The sequence below is a fragment of the Clinocottus analis genome, unplaced genomic scaffold (assembly GCF_023055335.1).
Source record: "Clinocottus analis isolate CAN_PGR_092001 unplaced genomic scaffold, fCliAna1.0.p SCAF_14, whole genome shotgun sequence".
Classification (NCBI taxonomy): Eukaryota; Metazoa; Chordata; class Actinopteri; order Perciformes; family Cottidae; genus Clinocottus; species Clinocottus analis.
Window position 1 is genome coordinate 6,182,979 of NW_027175865.1, and position 27,314 is coordinate 6,210,292.

General features: G+C 41.8%; 6 protein-coding genes across 10 annotated transcripts in view; 3 read left to right on the forward strand and 3 right to left on the reverse strand.

Moving 5' to 3' along the window:
• Positions 1-726: 726 nt before the first annotated feature.
• On the reverse strand, positions 727-2,256 carry LOC137784410 (transmembrane protein 272-like). The gene is made up of 5 exons (XM_068575022.1): positions 2,169-2,256; positions 2,023-2,085; positions 1,881-1,931; positions 1,566-1,757; positions 727-992 (listed from the first exon to the last, which is right to left on the reverse strand). Exons 2-5 carry the CDS (start codon positions 2,081-2,083, stop codon positions 727-729), a joined length of 570 nt encoding a protein of 189 aa, XP_068431123.1. The 5' UTR covers positions 2,084-2,085; positions 2,169-2,256.
• Positions 2,257-3,325: 1,069 nt separating this feature from the next.
• On the reverse strand, positions 3,326-6,057 carry si:dkey-266f7.9 (uncharacterized protein LOC100006223 homolog). Its single transcript, XM_068576134.1, has 4 exons — positions 5,982-6,057; positions 5,415-5,509; positions 4,269-4,839; positions 3,326-3,856 (listed from the first exon to the last, which is right to left on the reverse strand). The coding sequence occupies exons 2-4, from the start codon at positions 5,483-5,485 to the stop codon at positions 3,479-3,481; spliced, it is 1,020 nt and encodes a 339-aa protein (XP_068432235.1). The 5' UTR covers positions 5,486-5,509; positions 5,982-6,057; the 3' UTR covers positions 3,326-3,478.
• Positions 6,058-8,980: 2,923 nt separating this feature from the next.
• On the forward strand, positions 8,981-11,273 carry rpz2 (rapunzel 2). Its single transcript, XM_068576293.1, has 2 exons — positions 8,981-9,048; positions 10,070-11,273. Exon 2 carries the CDS (start codon positions 10,124-10,126, stop codon positions 10,808-10,810), a length of 687 nt encoding a protein of 228 aa, XP_068432394.1. The 5' UTR covers positions 8,981-9,048; positions 10,070-10,123; the 3' UTR covers positions 10,811-11,273.
• Positions 11,274-11,739: 466 nt separating this feature from the next.
• On the forward strand, positions 11,740-18,110 carry krit1 (KRIT1 ankyrin repeat containing). Its single transcript, XM_068576291.1, has 17 exons — positions 11,740-11,904; positions 12,430-12,597; positions 12,814-12,970; positions 13,183-13,275; positions 13,350-13,479; positions 13,566-13,809; positions 13,927-14,042; positions 14,263-14,406; positions 14,524-14,680; positions 14,814-14,921; positions 15,442-15,598; positions 15,928-16,079; positions 16,165-16,331; positions 16,451-16,538; positions 16,634-16,840; positions 17,497-17,613; positions 17,817-18,110. The coding sequence occupies exons 2-17, from the start codon at positions 12,496-12,498 to the stop codon at positions 17,904-17,906; spliced, it is 2,229 nt and encodes a 742-aa protein (XP_068432392.1). The 5' UTR covers positions 11,740-11,904; positions 12,430-12,495; the 3' UTR covers positions 17,907-18,110.
• A 519-nt stretch (positions 18,111-18,629) lies between these two features.
• On the forward strand, positions 18,630-23,383 carry cyp51 (cytochrome P450, family 51). The gene is made up of 10 exons (XM_068575539.1): positions 18,630-18,892; positions 18,976-19,074; positions 19,498-19,674; positions 19,824-19,950; positions 20,057-20,231; positions 20,378-20,497; positions 21,002-21,194; positions 21,663-21,758; positions 21,883-22,051; positions 22,276-23,383. The coding sequence occupies exons 1-10, from the start codon at positions 18,725-18,727 to the stop codon at positions 22,452-22,454; spliced, it is 1,503 nt and encodes a 500-aa protein (XP_068431640.1). The 5' UTR covers positions 18,630-18,724; the 3' UTR covers positions 22,455-23,383.
• Positions 23,384-23,633: 250 nt separating this feature from the next.
• The window catches only part of akap9 (A kinase (PRKA) anchor protein 9), a 56,235-nt gene continuing 52,554 nt past the window's right edge, over positions 23,634-27,314 (reverse strand). For 3 of the 5 annotated variants that reach the window (XM_068574952.1, XM_068574953.1, XM_068574949.1), the window contains 9 exons: positions 27,014-27,228; positions 26,672-26,777; positions 26,268-26,468; positions 25,820-26,023; positions 25,463-25,695; positions 24,924-25,018; positions 24,693-24,837; positions 24,446-24,576; positions 23,634-24,168 (listed from right to left, as the gene is read on the reverse strand). In XM_068574952.1, the coding sequence (XP_068431053.1) occupies positions 24,125-24,168; positions 24,446-24,576; positions 24,693-24,837; positions 24,924-25,018; positions 25,463-25,695; positions 25,820-26,023; positions 26,268-26,468; positions 26,672-26,777; positions 27,014-27,228 (1,374 nt within the window). In that variant the 3' untranslated portion in view covers positions 23,634-24,124. The remainder of the gene's footprint in view (positions 24,169-24,445; positions 24,577-24,692; positions 24,838-24,923; positions 25,019-25,462; positions 25,696-25,819; positions 26,024-26,267; positions 26,469-26,671; positions 26,778-27,013; positions 27,229-27,314) is intronic. The other 2 variants (XM_068574951.1, XM_068574950.1) reach the window with 2 other exon arrangements.

A 27,314-nucleotide genomic window follows, 5' to 3' on the forward strand; every position in this document is an offset into this window, starting at 1 on the left:
AGGAAAAACGTGTCGCTCAATCTGCACTCACAATCCCATCATATAGCAAAACTATAAACAGGCAGATTAAGACTGACAACCAATGAACGGTCCCTTTCTATTCTTTAATTATTATTTTTAACGCGCATAGCCTACAATGTCAACATGTTATTAAGACATGTTGTTACTAGTGCACAGATGTCAGGTTGAATGTCTGAAATTTCATCACAGAGAATGTTTGTTCATACGTGTAGAAAGTTCTCTTTGAGAGAAGGATACGAAAATTAAATAAGCAAGTCTTGTCAAATATCTTACTTTGTTTTTTTTAAAAAATTATTTGTATTGAATGTGTTAAGTCAAGTGTATTCAGAAAATGGTATCATAACAAAAACATATTTTCTTTCACACAATTAAATATTGCAAACACTTTTATTGAATATACAACACAATTCATTGTAGACATACAACCGCAAATGATGCAATCGAGTTATTCCAATGCAAAAACAGAAAATCAACAGGAAGCAGGGAGGAAACAGGACTGTTCCTAAATGTAACTACACCATGTGGATGCTGACTAATATTGCATTTAGATGGACAGAGCTTATCTTCAAACCAGCCCTTGAAATGTTGCAAAAATGTTATAAAAGTCTCAAGTAAAGTAAAGCACCTATCTTCAGGCGTTTACAGGAAGACTGCATAATAATCATACATTCTTTAGACATTTGAAAACATGAACAAACATTTGCATCACACATCACCACCAGTAGCGGGTTCATGAGAACCACTGGTGGCACCATAGAAAGAATAGCGGTTGGGTATCAGTCTGTGTCCTGAAATTACCGCTTTACAGCAGGTGAGCAGAGCGAAGCAACAACTGCAGATGAACATGAGGGTTGTAGCAACCCACAGCAGGGTGGTGACAGCGAAGGCAAACTGAAAGGTCGTCATGTGGCAGTATCGCAATGTTCCGGGTGTGTAGTCAGGAGGATAAACAGGGTAAATCCAGGAAGTTCCTATGGGAGAATGTTTCAATTCAATTTAGCTTTAAAACTACACACTAAACTGAACTTAAAGACTCTGAAAACATATTTTCTTAATCAAATTTTTACTGCAAGTGACTGGATCCAAGTTATGTAGTTATTTAAAATGTGAGATTTGTGTCTGTTCTGTTTTCACTGGTTTAAAGTAGGTGTGAGAAGAAGAAAAAGAGGATGGCACATACTCCCGTCCACCCATCAGAAATCAGAAATTGATGACAAGTGGTGTGTCAACTGACAAAATCTCACACAGTCCTGGTAGAGTTTTTGACTGTTTAACTGTTCGGTATGTTTTGTTTGTCTCACTTTCAAGCCGCTGAAAACATGTCTTTCCATTCAAAATCCAGTTTTGAGGGGTTTTAAACAAAGTCTTGTATCTGTTTTTTCATAATAGTCGAATAGATCGTAAAAGAATAAAGTAACATGAAATAGAAATAGTCAAATTTGTAATTATGTACAGCATTTGAGTAACTACACTAAGTTACTTTACACCACTACCTAAATGTAGAGTCAAGAGAAATATGGCTGAACTTCTGCATTTTCTCTCACCGACAAAGATCCAGATGAAAGAGAAGAGGTGCAGGGCGGCCGTGCAGGCCGAGCACATGCTGGAGGCCATGTCCCCCCCCCAGTTGTTCCGGCTGTAGGTCAGAGACAGAGCTAGGAGGTTGGCTGCTCCCAGCACTATCAGATAAATGGGGATGTTGGGCTGCACTGGACATCGGCTCAGATGTGTAGCCCCTATGAAGCGTGTGTGCAGAACCAGAAATACGTTACGATTAACATGGCTTTATGATCAAGAGTCACAAATCACAAAAACAACACACAACAATATTACAGTGATCAGAACAGAAGTTGACCCACCCAGACCAATGGCTGCAACCATAACCATCCACCAAATAATATTCACCACCACTGTGAGAGAGGAAGAGGGTCGAGGATTGGTGCATAAAACATAAAATAAGGCAGAGACAAATGTGACCGAGACAAAAAAAAGACTTCTTACCAAGTGATGCAATTACCAAGGCACTTTGAGGCCTGACTTCGCCCTGTGGAGACAGGTTCATGTCTGTAAAGAAAGAAAGAGTTTTGTTACAGTGATACACAAACACCAACAGGAAGCTGGTCTGCAGCAGCAGTGCTATACTATACCTGTCCAGCTCGGAACGGACACACTTTAAAGCATTTATTCTTCTTTTTCTTCTCTTCTCTTAATTAGTGCTGCCGTTGGACCCTTGTTAACAGTGTCAACTTTGCACACTACTTTTTTTTGCAGGAAGTTACGACATGTTGTTCAACCAAAAGCATTTCAGCAACTGTTTCCTGTAGGAAGAAGCAATGATACAAATCTATTATCTGATTAAAAAAACACATCTGCATGCAATTTGTGTAGCCACAAACCACTCAAAAGTGTTCTACGCTCTTGCAAACCAAGCTTTTCTGAAACTTGACAGTTTGAAATTCATCGTTCAATACATCTCAATAGCATGGTTAACGGCTCAATTAATGTAATTAATGCAATGCAGAAATTACCAAGTGATGAACTAGCAGTTGCACAGAGCTAAATACACAGAGTGCACTTGCACCACACATTTTGTGTTGTAAAAACTGAGTACACATGCTTTGGGTTAGTTAAAATACATACTCCAGCCTCAAGTAAAATCCTTAAGGCATTTATCAAAGCTCCCTGTGGAGCCATACACAGCTTTATACAACTGTTTCTACACATGCAGTAGCACTCCCCAAAACCTGTTAGCAGACAGCCACTGACATGTAAAATTAGGGAAGTTCTCTTTTTAATGTGTAATATTTTGCAGCAAGAGCTGCAAAATATTCAGTAAAATTCTTTTGAACCGTTTTTTTTAAATGCGAAGACAATACTTCCAAGGTGAAATGATCAATCTGCTTCAGTATGAATGTGGCACAAGTTGTGTGACAGTCGAAGTGGGTTTGTGATGCAAAGGTTGACACACCAACAGCCCAGGACAGGATGTTAACACAACCTGATGTCATGTGCCGCTGCAGCAGCGCCGCCACCCCGTGACAAAGGAACACGTCTGCTTCCATCGGCCCAAACAAACCTCCTGATGGCGAAGCACGACCTGCCGCTGATCACCCAGATCAGCTGTCAGACTGGAGTTACTTTTCTCGAGTGGAGAAGAATATTATTGGTATTTTAGTTGCCAAATTAACTTCCTGGTGATGTATATTCACAAAACAAAACACCAATCTTAGTGCACTTTACAAGTTTTCACTGCATAAAAAGTCACGCTAACACTTCTGATATATTTTGAATGCTTAATTTATTTTGTTCCCAGTATCTTTGGTTTATGACACAATGATAATTTAGATCATGTCACTTACAGCAGAGTAGTAAGATTACAAGATTACTATTCAATTCCATTGATTCCTCATTGATTGTACATTGACCAGTCTATTCTTCCCTCGTGCTTGACTTTGACTCAGACATTAAAATATCTGACCATCTTCTTTTTCAGCGAAGAAATGATATATTTCAAACTTGTCTTGCCAAATACTGTGTTAATGGCCTTTCTGCTCTTTTTGACCTCTTTCAGTTGGAAGTCAATGATTGTTTGAATCATAGGAGCAGCTGGGAAGTCCATGCATACAATTCCAAGGCGCTGGTTCAGGTCCGTCTTGTTCCCCAGGTAGTCGTACAGTTGTGGATTGATGCGCTGAGCGATGGCTCTGGGGAACGCCAACACACCAGCTCCACTGCTGTAGGTGAGGAAGATCTGGGCCTGGTTCCCTGCAGGTGCAGCCTCCAGGTGCTCAAAGACGCTCTGCCATTTTTCCTTCACGTGCAGAAGTGTGGGTACCTAAAGGGAACAGCAAAAACTATCATTTTGATTCTTGGAACATTTCTATGAACTTGTTAAGACCTACAGCCATATGTTTTGGTCCTGTTTGCCTGGGGTTTGAAATGCTCTTTCCAATGTACGTCGTAGTTTTCCATCCTAACCCTCCACCTCTATATTCGCTAACCGAGCTGTAGTTGTGGCCTTCTCTACATTGCTTGCTCGACAACTGATTCCCCATAGTTTATACATACTGGCTGGAGGATGAACTGATACACCTCAAACTCAAACAGCTAAAGCATATACTCTGAACTGAAACATTTTAAAAGACCTAGCCACCTTCTCTGCGTCATTTCTTTTCTTTTTGTTGTGCGCTAGAGTTGGTTTTGATGCGCGTGAAACCTTTGTGAAAATGAATACTATGTCTTCGTACACTCCAGTGGTCTGCTATGTCCAAGGAACCGTAGCGCATCCCCAAATCTGGGCCAGAGAAGTCCTGCAGGACGATGAGTTTCCCTCGGGCCTCTCCCATGCTCGGCACGAGCCGGCTATGCCACAGCAGGTCCCAGTTGGCGTAACGATGCACGTAGTCAACCACAGCTCCGTAGATGTCGTACGTCTCACTGTACTCCTCCTTCACACGCATCAGCACCGTCTCACTGGGATACTCTTCGAGGAAGTCAGCCACACCCTCCAGCACGTGGCCAAAGTGCGCCCATTGATAAGACACCCCGTGATGGATGGTGAGGTTCCCCTTGAAGAGACGGACACGGACGTCCAGGAAGCGGACGCCGGCTCGGAGCTGGGAGGCTAAGCTCCAGGTCTGGCACTCTGCATAGACGCCCCCGTACAGCGCCATGGTGTTGTGGGTCCCCGGCATCGTGACCTCAGACAGCGGCTGATCATCGGGGATGCTTTCCATCCAGGACGGGTTGAGGAACTCCGGGTTGGGTGTGTCGTCATAGTCAGGTCTCTGAATGGCCCCGTGACTTAAACCAATGATACTAAAAAAAATAACAGAGATTTGTCAGGAAAAGAGTCTTTGTAGTGAATACATCAAGATTTGTCTTGTTGTTGAAGGTTTGTCGTCTTATTGTTCAGGATGAGGGTGTTTTAAAGTCTGTTGAGATTATAACTGTTAAAAATGGTGATACAAATACGTATTGGTTTTATTATTTGTAAGAGAATTGTCTAAGTTTAAGGAGTTGCCTGGTTTAAATAAACTTTTGGATGTATTGATCATGAGTAAAGTAATAATAAAAATAATTATTTGTAATATTTTAATTGCAATGTGTATGCTTTTGTACAGCTTAGGTTGTGTTTTTATTTTTTATATTTATGTATATCTTTTATGTAAGCATTTCATATGTTTTAAAACTCATAGACTTTGATAGTTCTAGCTTTTAAATGATTTATCCTATCATTGTTTGCCTTTGAAGTCTGGAATAAGGCAAATTCAGTGTGTATATAAAACAGCTTTTGGGATAAATAATGTAATATAAAAAGATATGTGAATGAATAAATGTATATTTAGTTTGTTAGAATGTGTTATTGACTGACACATGTTGTATTTACTCACCCAACTAGCACCAACAGCTCAATTAACCTCTTCTGCATTTTCACTGGACCTTCTCTGATGCCAACCATCATTGATTGATCGGTTCTGATTATCAGCTGAGACAACGGCAAGAAAAATACCACCGAGGTCAGTATTTAGTTAAATGTAATGTGAATCACAAATTGGCCAAAAAGATGATATTTCAATAAATGATCAACAGAACAACCAGAGCAATAACCATATTTACATTCATGAGAGACAGGCAGCACATTGTGGCTAAAACTTTAGGTACATCAATATTTGTTTAATATCTATTAAGAATAAAAATGTTTCAATAAAAAAAAGAATTCATAAAAAAGAAAAACACTTTCCCTTCATGAAAGTATGTCAGCCAATATAAAAACTAAGCAAACAGTGGAAACAATCCGATCCCGGTCTGAGTTGAGATCGACCTCAGCTCACCCCTCAGGCCTTTTCAATGGCAGGCTTAAACCTTCCTAATCCCAAAACTGAACCAAACCGTCCACTGCTGCTGCGGCAAAGCTGCTGATGTGTTGATGTGCGGCTCTCGACCGCTCCACTTCGTACCTGAAACCAGAAGGTACCCGTCCTCCGTCCTCCGTCCGGCCGGGATGGGAGGAAAAGAAAGAGGAGAGAGAAAAGAGTGGAGGGGGTCAGAGGCAAAATGACAGAGGCAGCAAGTCGACCTGCGATGTTATTGTGGGAAATACCAGAGAGGAGCAGCTGAGCTTTACGCTACAGAGCAGGGGAGGGAGGAGAGGGTTTGTGTGTGTGGTATTTCATCTGAACACATTTTGTTGTGGTTCAGAAACAATTTTTTTTTTAATCAACTCAAGAAAGTAGATTACATTTTTTTTATGAATTAGTAACTGTAGTGTAGCGTTGTAGCCAGTGTGACAGGTTTCTTTAAGTCCACATTGAAGACGGTTGCCTTGCTATAACAATGCCATAGTACATTGTTATATCAACATATTTTAAAATAATACAACTCAATGTGTAAGGGTTGAAAATATTAAATTTAATCTGGTGTGTAGAGTGAATTTATAAAGATTTCTTTATTTTATTTGAGTTACAACGGTATTCAGGGTTTGTCTATTTGCATCTACGACAGGTGAATGTTTTCCCACACAGATTTTTTATCAGTCAGTGAAACCCACTAAATAAGATCAATATTGATGAGTCGTGTGTTAATTAAAAACTAAAAATGTCAATTGAGAACTTTTGTAAATTAAAAAATAATAATAATTAGTAAGGTCTACACACATATTGGTTGCAAACAACTGACTATGTGACAGTTTATTTAAATTATAGAAAGAAAAAAAGGGGTAGAAAAAAAACAGAAACACCTAACCTGAGAATATTGTATTTTGTACTAGAAGTTCACAAACAGATTCAGTTGGTTGGTACATAAAGAATCGACACGTTACATTTGTCCATATATATATATATATATATATATATATATATATAAATATGTTAAAAAAAGATGTTACATACAATTAGGTTTAATGGTAATGTATTGTGATTGTGGAGGAATAAAAATCAATATTGGACTTGAACCTGTTGTTCACAGCTTTTTCATCTTTGAAACATCAACAGGACATGTTCACATCATTCAGCAGGGGCATCCTGAATCTGTTGCTTTTTGAAACAAAGAACAATAAAGGGGACACATTTGTGAAACATGATCACAGTGATCAACGTGCACTTCAGTTAGACTTTGAAGACACAGCTGTGGTCCAGAACGATGTCTTCTTGGATGGTGCAAGCTAAGGAGTGTGATCCAGCTTCTCTTCTTTCCCAGCAGGGTCGGGGATAGTATGTGAGTGTGTGTGTGTGTGTGTGTGTGTGTGTGTGTGTGTGTGGAGGAGGGGGGGAAGATGTTGTACATGGGAAAGTCTCCAGATGTTTTTTTTATATCACTACGGGAGAAGTCAAATATTACATAGCAGATGTTTCCATGACCTGAGGAATAATATTTATTTAGCTGTCAATGATTATAGAGGGCAATTAGAAATTCCTGCAGATATTATTACATAGTATACAGTAAAGGTTATGTAAAAATGAGTTTCTCAGTGTGCTTAGGGCTAATAATACATTATACCTCCTGTTGTCAGTAAGTGTAGAAACATTGGTGTTCATCAATTTGACATAAATTCATTTGATTCACGTTTGGTGAAGAATAAAATCCAAATTGTCAGCTGGTAGCCTTAAAATTAATCAATCAGCATACACAGTAATGATAGTATAGACAGCACAGAATGGCACCAAAGACATGCTTGCGCTTTGCTTGTGCATCTTCATGAATGCGTCATTGTGGCTACTGTATCAACATTGCTTTAATATTTCAGTTTTAAAGTAACTGTGTGAGTAAGTGTATTTCAGCTACTTTGTGTTACGTGCAGATATTGTTATATACGTACATTGTATAAATTAAGAGTTTATTGTTATTTAGCAGCAGGACAAAAATTAATAACACACAAACAAAAATTCAACCTAAATAGTTGAATGAATAGAATTTCAAGTCTTATGTAAAAGGTAAAAAACCTGAATTGAAAATGGATTAGTATTATTTTGGTTTCCTAACTACGGACGGACACACACACGGACACACACACACACACACACACACACACACACACACACACACACACACACACACACACACACACACACACACACACACACACACACACACACACACACACAGCACCAGAAAAACCAGCTCTTGATAGTTCTGTTGAATTTCGTTGTGTCCCTCTCAGTATCGTTCTCTGCATACCTTTTGCGAGCTGTACTGTGAAGGATACTTCATGGGTTGTTTATAGATGCTTGTGCCTGGATGCTTATAATAATTTACATTTCATTTACAAAGATGATGTGAAGGAGTGAATGAGAGGTGAACAGTTAAGGGAGAAAAGCGTGACATAAATGCATAGTTGCTATTTCTGTGATGTATATGTTGGGATTGCTTCATGCTACATGCCAACAACTGCTGGTGCATTTTAAAACCATTACTGTGAAAACTGATCATTTTCTGTGACATAGTGTCTTGAAAGAAATCTTATCTTTAATTAAAAATGATCTCCTTTCATCTTGTATTTCTAATCCTCGGCAAATAAAACGCAATGCATCTGCTTGTCTTGATAACTGATATCAATGCGAAAATGCTAATATTAATTTGGCTTGAAGACTTTATGAAATGTATGTCTGGACATTAAATAATGGAATGTTATCAACTTTGCTGTGTTTATAAATTCAGTTTGAAAAGTAATATAAAGAAAGTCTTCACAGCATCATATGCTTCCTGGGTATTAAGTGTGACATTGTCTTTCACTTCCGTACACGGATAATAACTGGAATTTGGTCACCCATTCAAATTTGGAAGGTGTGGGGACCTGTAAGTGAAACAACACAATAAAAAGCATACCCGGTCATTCACCGCCTGTGGTTGGAGCTTGCAGCATGTGCATCTGGAGGAACTCCCCTCATCCAATCAGCACAGGAGTCACTTCCTTGTGCTTACTCCCTTATTTGGCAGGAAGGGGACGTCCTTCTTGACTAGGGAGGAAAATGGTGGAAAGGAAAGTCAGACGGCTTCAGTAGACGGAGGGATTCCAACTGTTTATCTCTGGTGAGTAAACATATTTCATATGATTGCTTTCTAATCTATGACCTGAAGGATGTTTTACACTCTGTGTGATAATCCAGTCAACTAGAATTGACTGATGAGCGTTAAAGATGGTTGATTCATGTGCATATGTGGGACTGTGAATCAGGAAATGAAAGAAACAGGCTCTAAAACAAACAAATGAATTCATCCCCAGTTAAAGTACAAGGTACCAAACCCAGTAGAGGTTATTTAAATTGATAAAGATGATGTAACAAAAGTCCCGACATATAACCATTTGTTTATTTGTTGTATTTCTTGTGTTACTATGAAGACACACCCACTGTGGTGCCCGAGTTATTTTTCCTGCAGGACAAGATTGAGAAGGATGATTAATGCCAAAACTATGGGAAATATGCATTACAGATAAATTTGTGTCTGTGGTTTCAGAAACTAGTTTTCTGTAATGTTGCACTTTAGTGCTTCATTATAAACAATATGTCATAAAATTATTTCTAAAAGCCCAATACTTGCTTAATTTTTAACTGAAGGTTTCATTCTGACATTGGGGATGGCAAATGACAAACCTCAGTCTTTTATGATATTAAACTAAATATATTTGAGGTTGTTTGGGCAAAATAATCAATTCAAATTCATAAGAGACTAATCAATAACAAACCTATTGTTTACTTTAAGCATAAGTTTTCGCCTCATGATGAAGCGCTGTGTATCCCTCAACACAAGACTACATGTGACCTGTTGCCAGTAACATTAGACTGTAAGATGACACCTTCTCCACAATATGGCTTTTGTGCAGCAGCTGGTGACATGTGGGCTGTAGCACACATGTCACCAGCTAGAGTTATACATGAGCTTAATGTTTAGGGTCTTTCAAAGACCCTTTGTGACCAATGATTTTAGCTAAAGCGTTTAGATTATGATCAGAAGATGAAGCTACCAAGCACAGATTCAGTCTAAAAGACATATTAGATTATATTTAAGATGTAGTTTAAACCTACTGTGTTTTTTTGATTTATCTCTCCAGCTTCCAGACTTACTTTGAGTCGAACATTATTGTAGCAGAGGAAAAGCAGCAGTGATGGCTGATGCAGAAAAGATCATAAAAACTGCAGCCAAGGTGCTGTCCTGCGTGGAAAAGGTGTCCTCCTTCGCCTCCTCCATCGACCCCATCTTTGGCATAGTCTCCTCCCTGGTTGGGGTGGCTCGCAAGGGCCTTATTAAGGAGGAGGGCCACGTTCTAGACAAGGAGTTCCAGCCGCTCCACACCAAACTGGAGACCATCTCCGAAAAGAATCACCAATGCCTGAGGCGGATCCGCATCGACGAGGTGAATGAAACCTATGGCAAGTACGAGGAGTACATCAAGCACCAGTATACTGCCTTCAACAACATGGTGGCACTGGTGAAGAAAGATCCAGATAACACCCAGCGCTACATGGAGGACTTTGAGAAGATTTATGAGCGAGACAAGAGCGACATGAGCCTGGACGTGTACTACCGTGGTGTGATGGGTACCAAGCTGCTGTTTGGAAAACCCCTGCTCAAGGTGTACCTGGACAACTGCGACCGCGACCGCGAGGTCATGGAGCGCCGCTGTTCACACATCACCCACCTGTTCCACATGGGCCTCATTGCCCTCATGGCCTACACAGCTGTTACGGAGGACGACGAGGACGAGGTGCGGGACAAGTGGGTCAAGAGGGTGGAGGACATCCAGGAGAAGATGCAAGATGTGCTCAGTCAGTGCAAAGACAACTCGTCATGAACATGGGCCATCAGAGAGGACAATGTCAACTCTCAGCTGGGGACCAATAAAAAAAGACAAAATATATTATAATATATATCTTAGTTAAACCAAAAGCCAGGCTTCCATTGTTATTCTTATTGCAGCTTTTCAGTTATTGCATCGACATTGTGTATCATTAAAAGACCACTGTATGTTTCAATTGCTTTGTGTTATTTGCCAATATATGCTGAGGTTTTGTACAATCTCTTCAATTAAAATGCACATATTATGAGTCGATAAAGTTGTATGTTTGTGAAATCCATTTCATTCACACTAACACCAAAAATGTATATTCAAAAAAGCTTTTGTATACATACAACATACACAAACCCCCCTTCTATAAATAACATTATGTTATATACTACAAATACTGAACACACCTAATGTTAAACCAAGCTACACGAAACCGCTTTCAAGATGTCATCCATAAACAATAAACTCATAAAAACTACTTGATTCCATTGTTTACCTTCAATGTTGAATATTATACAAAAAGATGCATGTCAACAGGTACTTGGTGATTATATGTAATATTTAAGGAAATGTAATATAGGAAAATGCAGATTAGTCACTTTTAGGCGTAAAGTAAGCGAACCAGCTACTGGTCGCAGCTTCATAATAATATTTAACTGGTGTCAATAAAGAGGAAAAATAGAAAACTCACCAATATCAGGAGCGTTAATTGAATATATTTGCAAATATATACTATGTCTTTCTGAAACTGTATTTTACAAAAGGAATTTCGTAAGTAGATGCATTACTAATACTGCACACGACAACGTTTAACGACAGCGCTTCCGCACCGAGTCCCCCTCCTCACCGCCAGAGTCCTCTGTTGTCCGACTGGACTCGCTGTCATGAAACGTAACACGACTCCACTGTTTGTGTCTGCAGCCCTGCCCCGAGTCACTGCAGGCAGGCCCGCAACTCCGCTGCAAACCAGATATATCGATTCTGGGACGTGACCCGCAGCCGCCTCCTGGCTGCGGACAACAAGTCCACGAGCTGAAGTCCTCCGGGAGCCGAGAGCAGCCGTGTTGGTCTGTTTGAGGAGGAAACGTCGGTTAGTTTCGGTAAGTTTCCTCTGCTCAACGAGCGAAAAAGCGGCGATAAGGAGCGTAGCATCCCGGCTACAGCTGCTGCGGATTCCGTCCAAAAAAGTTTATCGTGTTTATTGTGAACTACAACTTGTATCAGTACTGGTTTTATACAGTATGGTGTAGTGTAACATATAGCATATGATGTACTTGGTGTGAGAATAACTGTTTGTACACAACAGAGTTTGGTTTCCGGGGCGTAACCTGCCCCTGAACTCAACAAGTTGTTTTCCGAGCTGAATGTCACTTCATTGCGTCTTTGAAGAGTCTGTGCAACCTGAGGCCTGCAAGGCAGAGACTCATTACTATTACACTTAGTAAAAGTTGCTATAAACCTCTATAATATGTCTTAACCAAATTCAGAAGTCCATCGCAGGTGCCTTCTCTTTACATTTTGTAAGTATCACGGTTGGTTGTGTTGAGCATAACACGTGAGACATATAGTATTTGTAATGTATTACAATCAAATACACATCCAACACCTGTGATGTTCTGTTTCAGGGATGCCTCTCCACAGCATCTGGCCCTCGTGCAGAAAGTTTTGCCAGGACTGAGAGAGTCAGCAGCATGGGCAACGAGGACAACTTGGAGGATGTGTTCGTTGCGGTCATCCGCCCAAAGAGTCAAGTCAGCCTGAGCTCAAAGGAGTACAGAGCCAAAGCCTATGAGGTAAGTGTGCCGCGTCTGACAGCAGATCGTCAAACATCATTCATATGAAATCTAAAATGAAACAAAAAGGGAAGGGACATTTACTTTGAAATTACAGAAGCTTAATATAGTTTGTTCATTTAAAACTGCTCTGTGTAGTTACTGTACAGCTGTCATTAAGCAGAATTTCGTGAGATTTCTAACAGAGTTTCCTCGTTGCCTCTGTGTCGTGTTCAGATCTTGCTGATTGAAATGCCTTTGGAGGGGAAGGAGAAGAAAAAGAAGAAAGTCCTCCTGGCCACAAAGATCCAGGCTGCAGGAGACAAATCCAAATCCATATTGGATTATGTTGATGAAACAATCAGACCGATATCCAACAATCAAGGCTTCATAGGTGGGTGCGGGATAGGCGGGGTATGTGACTTTGCACATTTCTAAGACTGCTGACTGTCGTTGAAACTAGTGGCTCACAACCTGTGTGGCATGTGACTCTTTCAAAGTGAAGGAAAAGCCTCCTTTGGACCCCTTGTTGTCACAGGCTGCACGTGCTTGAGATGACCTCTAACATTGGGAGTCACTGACGTAAACATCATTTTGGGGTTTCAGGAAAACGAGTGGTGCATATGAAGAAATTCCCATTTGATGGAGACAATGGAGGAAAAGAGGTCTCACTTTTTGTTGTGCCAGTTAGTGTTAAAGGTGAGCAAAATACTAAATTGATGCGTCATATGTTGTAAAACACAGTAATTATATTATTAAATTACTCTGAACAGACAACAGCAAGCCCGTTTACAGCGCCGGGAGTCCGAGCTTCTACTGCTTCCAGGACATCATGCGGGTGTGCAGCGAGACCAGCCCTCACTTCTGCCCCATAACCTCCAAGATGCTTCTGGCTTTAGACAAGTGAGGATGCGTTTGAAAAGACTGTGTTCTCGGACGAGGCATTTTGGGACATCGAGCTTTAACGTTGCCTCCTTTGACCTCTGTAGATGGCTGGCGGAGCAGCACACCGTGCCTCACGCCGTCCCCGCTCTGTTCAGACCAGCACCCGTTGAGCGGGTGAAGACTAACGTCAGCAACCCGGCCTACGGCAGCAAGGGCAGACTGAGTGAGGAGGGTCTGCACATGGGCTACACTGCTCTGGAGATTAAGAGCAAGATGATGTCCCTGGAGAAGGCCGACATGTGCATCCTCAACCCGCTGTACGGCTCTGATATGCAGTACACCAACCGGGTGAGCCGGCTTCTTTTAAAACCAGATGATGGTTCAAAATGCGATTTTCTCTGCACTGTGATGTTAAATCACCCCTCCCTTTTTGATATTCCTGCTCATCTGGCTTTTCATTTTCAGGTGGACAAAGTTATCATCAATCCGTACTTTGGGCTTGGGGCGCCCGACTACTCCAAGATCCAGATCCCCAAGAGGGAGAAATGGCAACACGGTCCTAACTGTGTGGCAGAAGACAAGTGAGGGGTTATCCTTTCAACCTTGTTGTCACTGTTAACTTCTGCTCCTCTTTGGGCCACATTTATGTGTGTCACAGCTTTGGTCATGACATTTTTTAAAACCTTTCCTAACTTCCCTTTCCTTCTTTGTCTTTCCATCTTCAACGTCATGCGGTGTAAACATTTTTTAAAAAGTTGAAGAAATTCCTTTTTAAAATAATATTAACAAAATTGTCTGCAGGGACCGTCAGTGGGTGGACGACTTCCCCCTGCACCGCAGCGCCTGTGAGGGAGACACGGAGCTGCTGTCTAAGCTCCTGGACAGCGGTTTCTCCGTCAAGCAGCTGGACAGCGACCACTGGGCCCCCGTGCACTACGCCTGCTGGTGAGTCCGGCCCTCAACTCGCAGCACAAGAGAGTCCGAAGGATCCGAAAGGAGCTTATCTTCTTGTATTCTAGGTTTATCTTGTTTATGGTGACTTTTCAGTTTGGTTCTACACAGGCACGGTAAAGTGGAGGCGACCAAGCTGTTACTGGAGAAAGGTAACTGTAATCCAAACCTGCTCAACGGCCAGCTGAGCTCTCCTCTGCACTTTGCGGCCAGAGGAGGCCACAAGGAGATAGTGCAACTCTTGCTGCAGCATCCCGAGATTGACCGGGTATGAAACAAGACACAACGCTGCACACTTTCCATTGACGTACAAAACATGTTGATCTGTAATGTCAGTAAAGCATAAAAAAAGCAGTAAAGAATAAGACAAATGTGTCATACATTGTGTTTCCCACCACCAGCACATAGAAGACCAGCAGAAGAGGTCCCCCCTTCAGGTGTGTGAGGAGAACAAACAGAACGAATGGGAGGAGACGATGAAGCTTCTGCAGCAAACCAGCAGCAAACCTGTGAGTCACACGTCAGACACTTTAATTACTGTATTTGTATCGCAACATGATGCCAAATTGCTATGCGAGAGCATTCCTGCAGATCTCACTCAGCTTCCATTTGGCTTTGGCGAGTCTCGTCTGTGAAGTTATGAAAGACGTTGTGTACATGTGTTCATGTTTTCTATAAGTTTTACATGTTTTTTTCTCCATAATAAGAGTCTTCAGTGGCAAACGAAACTCAATAAGTTGGTAATTACCTCTGCCAAATATACTTAGTAGACCACACTTCGCCATAAGTAAGGCTTATATTTTGTAGAGGAATTGTAATTCTCTAATTGAAGTGCTGACATATCGTAAACTGGTCAAGCTGGTGGGAAAAGACTATGTGCTGGAGGGGCATGTGAAGAACTGCTGTGGCTCTCTGCTGCTCACCAGATGGTGCTGTCTCCCCACACAGTCCGAGTTGTACGGCACAAAAAAAAAAGTTTTCAACAGAGCGCTAAGCCGTTTGACTTGGTTTTGTTTGTGTGCTCCACAGTATGAGAAGGTGCGTATCTACCGCATGGACGGCTCGTATCGCTCTGTGGAGCTGAAGCACGGCAACAACACAACGGTGCAGCAGATCATGGAGGGCATGCGTCTCTCACAGGACACCCAGCAGTACTTCACCATCTGGATCTGCTCAGAGAACCTTCGTGAGTTCACTCATGAAGGACATTTTATCCCCCCCAATATAATCCCACATATAAAAAAGTTTGATCAGATATCAAAATCTTTCTATCTTTCAAGTTTAGACTTTTTCAAAACAATTAGCCTGTGTGTGTGTGTGTGGGTGTCCGTCCGTAGTTAGGAAACCAAAATAATACTAATCCATTTTCAATTCAGGTTTTTTACCTTTTACATAAGACTTGAATTCTATTCATTCAACTATTTAGGTTGAATTTTTGTTTGTGTTATTCATTTTTGTCCTGCTTGTTAGAAAAAAGAAAACTGAGGTAGCACTGGTATGCATTGTGTGTTTCAGACCTGCAGCTGAAGCTGTACCACAAGCCCCTGCAGCATCTACGGATCTGGACAGAGATTGTGACTGACCTGACTGTGCTGGATCCTCAAAGGGAAACGCCTCAGCTCTTCCTCCGCAGGGACGTCCGGCTGCCTCTCGATGTTGAGAAAAAGGTAGCTCAGTTTGTATCGTGCAAGAAGCTGCTTGATTATAGTCCTGAAATGTGTTTGTTAGTTACTGCTCACTGTTTTGTTGCAGGTGGAGGACCCTCTGGCCATCCTCATTCTGTTCGACGAGGCCCGCCACTGCCTCCTGAAGGGGTTCTTTCCTGCTCTGGACAGCAAGCTGATCACACTGGCCAGCCTCCTCCTGCAGATCATCTACGGCAGCTATGAGAGCAAGAAGCACAAGCAAGGGTTCCTCAAGTAAAACACTGTTTCAACGCACATTTAAACCTCATTCCACTGACATCTTTTACGTTAACTTGAACCTATTTGCTGAGTTGTTGTGTGACTCGAAAAGCTTTTTTTGTTGTTTTCAACAGTGAGGAAAACCTGAAATCAATTGTGCCGATATCCAAAGTGAAAAGCAAAGCATACCACTGGACCAACAGGATTCTGCATGAATACAAAGTATGAGCAAGTCTTCATTGCAGAACTTCTTTAGAAAAGAATGAAATCCCACTGCTGGATTCATTGACAGGCGGTTCTCTCTCTCTCTGTTACAGGCCCTTAGCACCAGCGAGGGAGTGAGCAAAGAGATGCACCACCTGCAGCGGCTCTTCCTGCAGAACTGCTGGGACATCCCGACCTACGGAGCGGCCTTCTTCACGGGCCAGGTCTACACCAAGGCCAGCGCCAGCAACCACAAAGTCATCCGCGTCTACGTGGGGGTCAACACAAAGGGGCTGCACCTCATGAATATGGAGACCAAGGTACCGTCACCTTTATTTTAGGTTTCAAACTACAGCTAAACACCACATTTACTCATGTGATCTAAAGGTGAATTACATTTCTTTAAATTAATAATGATAGACCTGCAATGTTGGACATTTTTACTCGGTATAGGAACTGAAAACCGGATATACCGTTCTTCATTGTTCGTCACTTATTCCCTTAATCAGTCAAAATTCATGCTGGGCAGCAAAAAACATTTTTTAAATTTTATTAATTATTCTAGTAAAGGTCCCAAAGTTTTCTGAGCACCAGTTTGGCTGAACTTTGGGGAAATGTATCGAAAATGATGCACAACCCATCTATAATATCTCCATTTGTTTTAAAGATTTCACTTAATTTATATATTATAGTAGTAATATCTTGGCAATATTTTATTATCATTTTTATTCAAACATCATATAGCCTCAATACAGAGTTGAAATTAGCTGATTCTGATTATCGACTGTGATACCATGCGGATACAATTGTTCCAACTTTAAGACTTTGTGAGGGGAAAAATAAAAGGGAAAGGCTTGTTGTTTCCATTTTGTACAAACCTATAGATGGATTAGTTGTTTAATATTATGTATTATATACAACAAATTAAGTATATCAAAAAATAAATGACGTAAATATTGTTTTCTTCTTCTTCCAGGTCCTTCTCATCAGTTTGGAGTACGGCACATTCATGTGGCAGCTCGGGCACGCTGACCAGTACTTCCAGATACACAGTGGCGACAATAAAATGAACTTCATTGTGCACACAAAACAGGTAACTCTTCCGGGACGCTTTCAGAATGTTTAAGATGGCTCAAAACTTGTTTTAAGAATAATGTATACAAATAATGATTGTAACCAGTGTGCATTTTTATAAAACCAGATATTTTGACGACAGCTCCAGTTTACAATGTTCGCATGTTGAAATGATGTTACATCATAAACACCGTCTCACTTGTGTTCATGGTTTCTTGACAGGCTGGCCTTATTGTGAAGCTCTTGATGAAGCTAAGCGGACAGATGATACCAAATGATAAAAGCGTGACGGACAAATATGCCTACGGTTAAAAGGTTGTTGAAGGAACCTCAGCTGCCATAGATCCCCATGCAGGTTCTTCCCACTGACTCCAGTACTCCGGGTGCAAAGAAATAAGAAGAAAGTATCTCCACAAGCGCCTCATTTTGGATATTAGGCTTAACCTCACATTGTGTATTTTGACAAGTCATATATTTTGAGTGCATGTAAATATGTTTATTTAATGTTGTTTTAATAAACTGATGTATGAATGAGGGTGCATTGAGAGTTTGTGTCAATAAATCTGAACCACATTATCATTCATTAATTTAAGGACGATTATTAACTTAAGTGATTAACTTTAGTTAAAACTTTAGTATCATGAATATCAAAGTGAAATGGATAGCCCATGTCATAAAATATCATGAAGGCTACTATATTTACCATGTTCACTTAGTCCATTATGTCATAATTTTTCATAAACTTTTGGTCTCTGTGGGTCAATATAAAAGTGGAACTTTTTAACCGCGCGCATTAACGTGCTTTAAGGGAAACAATAAAACGAGTTTGATATTACTGTATCCCCAAAACTCTTTCAATCGATGGCGCAGACAACGTTCGTGCTGCTGGAGTGACGACATATAGCAAGACATCGGTTCAGGCCGCGGCAGCCAATCACAGCGGCGGCTCCTTGACGGACACGCGGTCAGCAGCCAATAGAAAGCCTCCGTTGGTCAGGCGGGGGCAGGGCGAGCGTTGACAGGTAGAGCCAGGAGGGAAACGTTAACATCAGATGAACTGGACTCGTATCGGCCGCGGAAGCTGTGTTGTCGGGCTTTAGTAGGACTGCTGCTCAGAAAGGACACACAACATGGCTTTCCAGTTGTATGAGTTGAGCAGTAAACTGCTCGGGGACACTGTCGGGAAAATGAACGACAACCTGACCTCTGTGGTGCTGGCAGCTTCTGCCATCACGCTCACGCTGGGATATATCTCCAAGTTTCTGCTCAAACAGTCTTCTGACAACGACAACGATCTGGTAAGTTAGACAAACGTTTAAAAAGGGCCAAAATGGGGCCAGCTTGTATTCATATTGCACTCTTATTATGTTTCTTTTTGCAGAAATATCCACCATACATCCCCTCCAGCATCCCCTTCCTGGGTCATGCCATTGCATTTGGGAAAAGTCCCATTGAATTTCTTGAAAATGCTTATGAAAAAGTAAGTGTTGCAGCCGGAAGGAAAAGAAATGTCACTGTTCCATGCATTTAGGTTCTGGACTGTTATAGTATATCTATATAATATGCAAAAGATAGACTTCGAGAAATGATATGTCTTGTATACCAAATGATTCATCAATTTATTGAGAAAGTACTCGGCAGGTTAATTGGTAATGCACATTCATGTTAGTTTCACCCATATTTGCACTCATATTACAGTCTACTTGTGACACAAATTGTATGTATGTGGTTTATGACCAGCAAATATAATCCGACTAAATTCCATTTAAATAAGTCTTAGCAGCCGGAAAAGCTGAAATTATATGTTGAAAAAAAGCTCAAACAGTAGAGGTGTTCAAGTAATTGTCTTGCAACCTCTCACATGACCCCCCCTCCTCCTCTCGTCTCTGCTGCCCACCCACAGTACGGCCCTGTATTCAGCTTCACCATGGTGGGGAGTACGTTCACTTACCTGCTGGGCAGCGAAGCAGCCACGCTGATGTTCAACAGCAAGAACGAGGACCTGAATGCAGAGGACGTCTACTCCAGACTGACCACTCCAGTGTTTGGCAAAGGAGTTGCTTATGACGTGTCGAACCCTGTGAGTAAATCCACATGTTTAACAAACCCATATGGGTACATTAAAGAGAGGAAAATCAGCGACATAAATAAGATCCAACCAAGGTAATACATTATAAACTAGATTGAATATTGCAGCTGAAATGCATGATTTCTCTAATGTGTTTACAGATTTTTCTGGAACAAAAGAAGATGTTGAAGACAGGACTGAATATTGCTCATTTCAAAGAACATGTGAAAATCATCGAGGCAGAGACCATCGAGTATTTCCAGAGATGGGGAGACAGCGGGGAGAAAAGTGAGAGCCTTCACAAATAACTTCATTAAAACACAAATATCACAGAATTAACAAGTGACATAATTTACTTTCTGGTTCTGACTGGATGAACTCGTCTTTGTTTCAGACCTGTTTGAGGCCCTGTCCGAGCTGATCATCCTGACGGCAAGCAGCTGCCTTCACGGGAAGGAGATCCGCAGCATGCTCAATGAGCGAGTGGCCCAGCTCTACGCCGACCTGGACGGAGGATTCAGCCACGCTGCCTGGCTCCTGCCCGGTTGGCTGCCGCTGCCCAGCTTCAGGTAGGACACATCTGTGGAAAGAAAGACTTGAAAAGAAGCTGGAGCGAGTCCAACGTTACAGGAACAGTCGCTCAAAGAGGATTTTTCACCATTCCACCTGATTTGTTGAAATAATAACCCAAATGTTACTGTTTTTCTTTGGTTAGGAAAAGGGACAGAGCCCACATCGAGATCAAGAACATCTTCTTCAAGGTGATTCAGAAGCGCAGACAATCTGCAGAGAAAGTGGACGACATCCTGCAGACCCTCATCGATGCCACCTACAAGTAAGATAGCTTCAGTGTCCGAGGACAAACGTGTCAAACGTGAGCTCATGCTGCTGGATCACATTTTTGCCATTTCACACTTTATTACATTGTTAAATGACCTCGAGACTTTTATTAAGAAAAAAGAAAAAAAACATTTCTTTACCTTTGTGACTCCTTAGTAAGCTACAGGATGATATAACTTTCTTAATTATTTTAATTCTTTATTGAACATAATATAATACTTTATTTTAAACAATAAGCAAGAGGCAACTGAGATGAGCTGAGGATACTTTTTCTGATCTGGTAAAACACATTACATTTAATAAAGACATTGTTAATATTCTCAGAAGTGTAAAACTGATGTATCAGTGGTAAGTATCTGTCACTAAAACTACCATCAGAGAAAATCTGGAAATAGTCTGAACAGTCGTTTGTAGAAGGCTCTGTGCTAAAATATTTAAAACATGGTTACGAGTCTTTAAACTCTCATCAGTTATGAAAATGACTCTGTTTACTTCTCAGAGACGGACGACCCCTGAACGATAACGAGATCTCGGGGATGCTGATCGGTCTCCTCCTGGCGGGTCAGCACACGTCCTCCACCACCAGCGCCTGGATGGGCTTCTTTCTGGCCAAAGACAAAGCTCTGCAGGATCGCTGCTATGCCGAGCAGAAGGCTGTGTGTGGACAAGCGCTGGAACTCGACTTCGATCAGGCAAGGCTGGTTTCACACTGTGATCCTATTGGCCAGAGGTATCGCAACACGAATAAATGACCTTACTGAATATTCTTCAGTAACTTAAAAAAAAATCTCTTCGGCCTTTCCAACGACAACTTTACGACCTCACCGTCATTTTTGTCAAACATGACAAAAACTACTGATGGACAGTAATTAAAACAAGTAGCGCCACAGTACAACATTGTTTCATATCATTTGCAATGATATAATGAAATAAGTCACAATTGCAGTACAGTGACCAAACAGAAGGAGGTGCTCCCCCTCCTGGCTGAAGGGATTTATAATGACCATTGTGTTTCCATGCCTCTGCAGTTACTTTGAATGTAGTCAATAACACTACAACCATCCATACAGATCACATGTTCTGAAAGGAAATATAGCAAAAGTCACAGATTTTGATGACCAGTCTAATGACTAGTCTGTTATTCCTTGTATTGTCCTCAGCTGAAAGATCTAAGCTTGATGGAGCGCTGTTTGAAGGAAACCCTGCGGCTCCGCCCGCCTATCATGACCATGATGAGGATGGCTCGCTCCTCACAGGTAACACCTGGCTATTTCTTTTTAGCACTTAACATCAGCTGAGAATGAGTAGTTTAACCCTTTTCATTTGAAGATTGCATTTCTCAGCCCAGCGTGTGTTTTTTTTTCTCCTTCATTCCCTCAGACTGCAGCAGGGTACACCATCCCTGTGGGGCATCAGGTCTGCGTCTCCCCCACTGTCAACCACCGTCTGCAGGACACCTGGGTGGAAAGGATGGAGTTCAATCCTGACCGCTACCTCAACGACAACCCTGCTGCTGGGGAGAAGTTTGCTTATGTGCCGTTCGGAGCCGGTAAGAAATAATTTGGAATTTAGTAAATAATACATCTCTTTCATGAAATAAGTTATTTCTCAATAACCAACATAACAAATAGACGCCAATTGTAAATTATAATTGTGCTTTCACAACTTTCTCGGTCTACAGCACATTTTTTTTTATTGGCTGTTTTAAAACGGAGCACCCCAAAAATAACATTTTTGCAAATCGAAACTGTGCATCTGTCGTCTGCTCTTCAGGTCGCCATCGCTGCATCGGGGAGAACTTTGCCTACGTCCAGATCAAAACCATCTGGTCCACTTTACTACGCATGTACGACTTTGACCTGGTGGACGGATATTTCCCCACGATCAACTACACCACAATGATTCACACCCCTCACAACCCCGTCATCAGATACAAGAGGAGAAAACAATGAGCGGCGAGAAGCAAAGACACGAGGCGACTGTCCAACATCTTGAGTGTTTGAGCTGAAGCTCGGACTCCCTAGGACTTGAATTTAGGAACATTTAGATGAACACTCTCTGCTCTGCTTCAATGCCATACCATTTAGTTTGTGTGCTTCTTTCAGACCCATTTTCACCTGAATGTCAACCGTTGTTGAACTTTGTGTTTCCACAGACGATTACCACTGTACGACTCCGACTTGAACACATGTGCTAATATTCACAATGTGAATTCTTAAAATGGTCATAAACAAGGTTCATTGATGGAAACATATGTCGAGTGAATGAAGCCTTGAGGCCCAAGCAACTTTTAATCAGTGGATAACTGTAAAACCAAGCAGTGTCTTACGTCAGTCCATATTCTACATTTGGGTGGAAGCTTGAGGGTTTACTCCACAAATAACTTCATCATGCCAGTGTCATAAGACAGACAAGTGAACGTGTGGCCTTTCTAGCATTAAACAAAAAAAAGCTCAACAGCACTTTCTGTAATTAGCTACTCTGAATTAAAAAATTAGCTGTTGTGGGATGACACGACACTGTCATATATCAGTTTCTTTCAAAAATGTCTTGAATTTAAAAATGGACGCAATGAGGTCACGAACTTTGAATGAAGTGTTTTAACAGTGACCTATTTAATAAACGTTACACCTGGACCTCGTTGAGTTAACGAGCGCTGACGAGAGGACGTTAAACGCACAAGCTGCTTTGTTGTTCACGGGACTTGAATCAAACTGTAAAATGGATTTTCATATTCGGTGTGCAACATGATGATAAACCTCATCATAATAGTACTTATTGTACCGCAAAAAATATCGCAGTGTAACTCATCCCGCAGCTTTATGATCTGCCCTGAAGCTCATATTTCTAAACCCACAAACATTTGAAGGACATTTCTGCATTCACAGAAATGTCCTCATCACCATGGTAACCAGTGACCTGCGTCTTTTCAGCAATAGTTGCTCTCAAGTCAGTGACCCCTCACTAACACATCTTACTACTGATTTTTGGTTATTTTGTTCAAGAAAAAAACCTTTAAATGTTCAATAAAGAAACTGGGAAAAATACTTTGCAAAATGTAATGAATAAGTTTGGGTACAGTAACTCCTCTTTTAGTCAGTGGACATGAAGAAATGAAGTATACACACATCTTTCAAATAATGTAGTCCTCTTTATTTCAGTTTTTGACAAAATACCCAGAAAATTCAAAGCTCCTACGCTTTACAAAAATACGTTCTCTACAAATGTCCTCTGTAGTCCGTCTGGCCTAAACAAAACACAGTGTAGTGTAGAATATCCTGTAGCAGCCTCCTTAACAATAAACCCAAACATTCTCTACATAAAGCTCCACCCATACAACACAATAACATATAAATTAATCACAAGGTCTTAAATTAGCATGAGACAAATATACATGATTGCAGTCCATCCACAACAAAGAGGCAGATCAATTTACAAACATAGCTGTTTTTCAAGTGCTGGCGACAAAAAGCCTGAATACAACATGTCGTACACCAATAAAAAAATGCATTTTGGTCCACATGGAAAGATACAGTCCACACCAGAATGATAGAAAACAGCAGAGCGCTCAGCACGAGAAAAGGCAACTGAGTTTCTTCAAGCCAAAGTAACATGACGGCATCTATCTTCTCAAGCCAAAGTGCAATTGAGCATATGAAGAAGCACCTGCGGAGAGAATAAAAGCTAGTTGGGTAAATCTGAGAATCACTTTACAGAGTTAAAACAACAGGAAATATTGGGATACTGCACACTAATTGATGGATAAACAACACACATTTTATAAAGCCAACCATCATGTGAGAAAGTGTCTCAAAATGCAGCTGTGATTATCAGGTCAATATAAACTTTAGTATGCACAACATTTCTACGTCAGGGGCATTCCTTTGGTAAAAAAACAGAACATATTCAGTTTTTTGTTCACTGTATAACTGTAAAGGTCTACCTGATGTCACACTCCCGAGCCTCCTCTGCAGCGCCTCCAGTCTGGAGATGTAGTCGGTGAGCGCTCGGTCGGGGTCGTAGCTCTGCAGGTGGGAACAGGTGAGAGCTCCGTGGTCTCCAACCATGTGAAACCTACACAACACAGACCTTTCAGTATCAGAACGGACACAATATGTCCTTATAAACATATTATTACTCAATATCAAATGTTTATATACAACATTGTGATTGTTAGTGTTGTGCTGCACCTGTGGTGAGTGGAGGAGACAGCCGATCGGGGAGATTCACGTCCACTTCTCCCTCTGCCGCCGGACACTCCTCCTCCACTTCCTCGTTCTCTGTACATGTCCTCGCTGCCCGGGTGAAGATACGGCGAGTCTCTCGCCTCGGTACCTGAGAGAGGAGAAGGACAGACGATATAATTTCCTTGTAAACAACACTCTACCATGTAGAAGTAAAACCGGATGTGCTTTGCTTACCTAAAATCTGTCCTGCTCCGTTCTTGTTCACGCTGTAGGAGGTTGTGGAGCTCATCCCCGTCGCTTTGTGCCACCGCCTCACAAGGAAACGCATTCTGAACAGAAGATGTGCAGGTTTTACTTTAATTTTTTTGTGTGTAAATTCTGTCACTGCATATACATATGTTGTTAAAGCGGCCATCTTAAAGATTTATATTTAAATAAAATGCAGAGGAAGTAACACAATGGATTGAGCTTTTGGGTTGCTGATTAAAGTTTTGCAATATTTATACAGTTGCAGAATTACAATCTGGGTTTGTTTCAATTTAATTCTTACTCAAAAGGGAGTGAAATCTTGAAGATTGACGCCATATCCCTGGGTACAACACATGAAGTCAAATCTGGTCTACACTTGCCAAAAGGCTCACTAGCTGACGTGCGAGGTACCTAAAAAGTTATTTCAAACTGAGCAACCTCAAGTGTCCCAGCCTTCATTCAATAGCCATGAAGAAGTTTTGGAAAGCGCCACCCGAAAACTAACACAGAGCTCCAGCTACTACCTGGAGAGGGCGATAGAGACTCGGACGGCAGAGCGGAAGCGCATCAGCCCTCGGCTTCGCTGGCTGACGGACTCCGGGCCGGTGAGCGCCGGCCGGCCGCCCATCCTGGAGAGGAGCGACAGCGTGGCTTCCTCACACTCCTGGAAGCCGCCCAGCAGTAACAGCAGATACTTCTTCTGGTAGATCAGAGCTTTGCGGAAGCTTTCTGACCTTAAGTACTTCCCGTACATTCTCTGGAGGCAAAAGGAAAGAAGTCAAATCATGCGTTTACACAGTACAAGGTACTTCAAGCAACTAAATAGTAGCTCCTCAGTTATAAGCTGAACTACACTGAGTCGTGAGCAGTTTTTAGCTGACCTTCAGTGCAGCATTGTCAGCCTCAGGTCCTGTTATCTCTCGCAGGGCGTCGGCCCTGATCTCCCCTCGGAGTCGGGCAACCTGGGCCTGGGCCAGGAGTAAAGCTTTCTCCAGACTGAGCTTCTCTCTCGCCCAAGCCTCCCGCTCCTGGGAAAGAATCATACCGGACGAGTCCGTCTTCGACGCGCCTCTCCTGTGGCTGAGCTGCAGGACAAAATGAAACAATATAATTTAGTCTGAGTCTTCTACATGGAATGACGAGTGATGAAAAGCAAAAACAAAACAAAGTTTATATTTTATCTTTCCACATTAGGGTCCTTCTAGTATATTATAATATACTTTTGGCATCTGTGGTAACATTGATTTCAGTTTCAGCCAAGTGTTGTAATATTTATAATAATATCTGTACAGCCATCTCAACCAGTAGTATTTCCTGCCGTGTACTCACAGTGTCGCCTGATGCCAGGCCAGCCTGCCGGTATCGTCGGAGCTCTTCCTCCAAGCGCAGCGTGTGGTTCCTCAGATCGTTCTTTTCTTCGGTAAGGCGGCTGACAAAACCTGTCAGCTCGGCGTTTTGCCTCAGCAGCCGCTCCGTCAGGGAGCTGGAGGAGCTGGCGGAGGAGACTCCCGCCAACATGGAAACACTCTGCTGGGGGAAACACGCAAGCAGTCACAACCATGAGCGTTCCCGTCCGATTACAGACGTTCGGAAGAGTCGATTGGACTCATCAGCGATGTGGAAGTTCTTCTTTTGATCAAAACTACAAACTAAAAAAGTAAAGCCACAAAATCCACAAATATTAAATAAAACACTAGTAATATAAAAAAATATTATAAATATAAGTTCCTGACCTCGGGGACGTAGGGTAGACTTGGGGATTGCTGCAGCATCGTGATGACCTCATTAACATGGGACTGCACCCAAGATAACTCTTCAGTGTCGACCTCTGCAGTCAGCCTGCACACACACGTACAAATGACCAACATTGGGTTAAGTCCATAAGGCCATATATTTGACAAGTCCTGCATATAATAGTACATTTATGGATTACAGGTTATTAGGTGTTATTTCTATTAAGACTGTATCAATGCTGTACAGTTTATTTTTGGTGCAGTCGAACAAGCGGTTAATATCATCACCTTACGCAGCTGATGTGGTCAATTTATTTACGTTCAAATAAAAGCATGAATTACCTGCCCGTATTCTTGTTCGCCATGCTGCGGATCTTGGAGGAAATGAGGTGGAGTTTGTCCAAGAGCTTGTCGGCTGTGCGCCAAGGGCCGTGGTGCGGTCCTCCGGAGGGACCTGTTGGAGAGGCCTCCGGGTGGGGTGGCGTGGTGGCGCCTGCTGACCGAACGTTTCCACTCTTCTGCTGGAACACCCAGTCTTTGGTGCGGTTGGTGGACTGCTGTGTGGGAAATACCAGGACCACTTAAATAAGAATGTCTGAATCACATACTTTTATATCAAGAGTGTGCGACTAGTTGATACTCA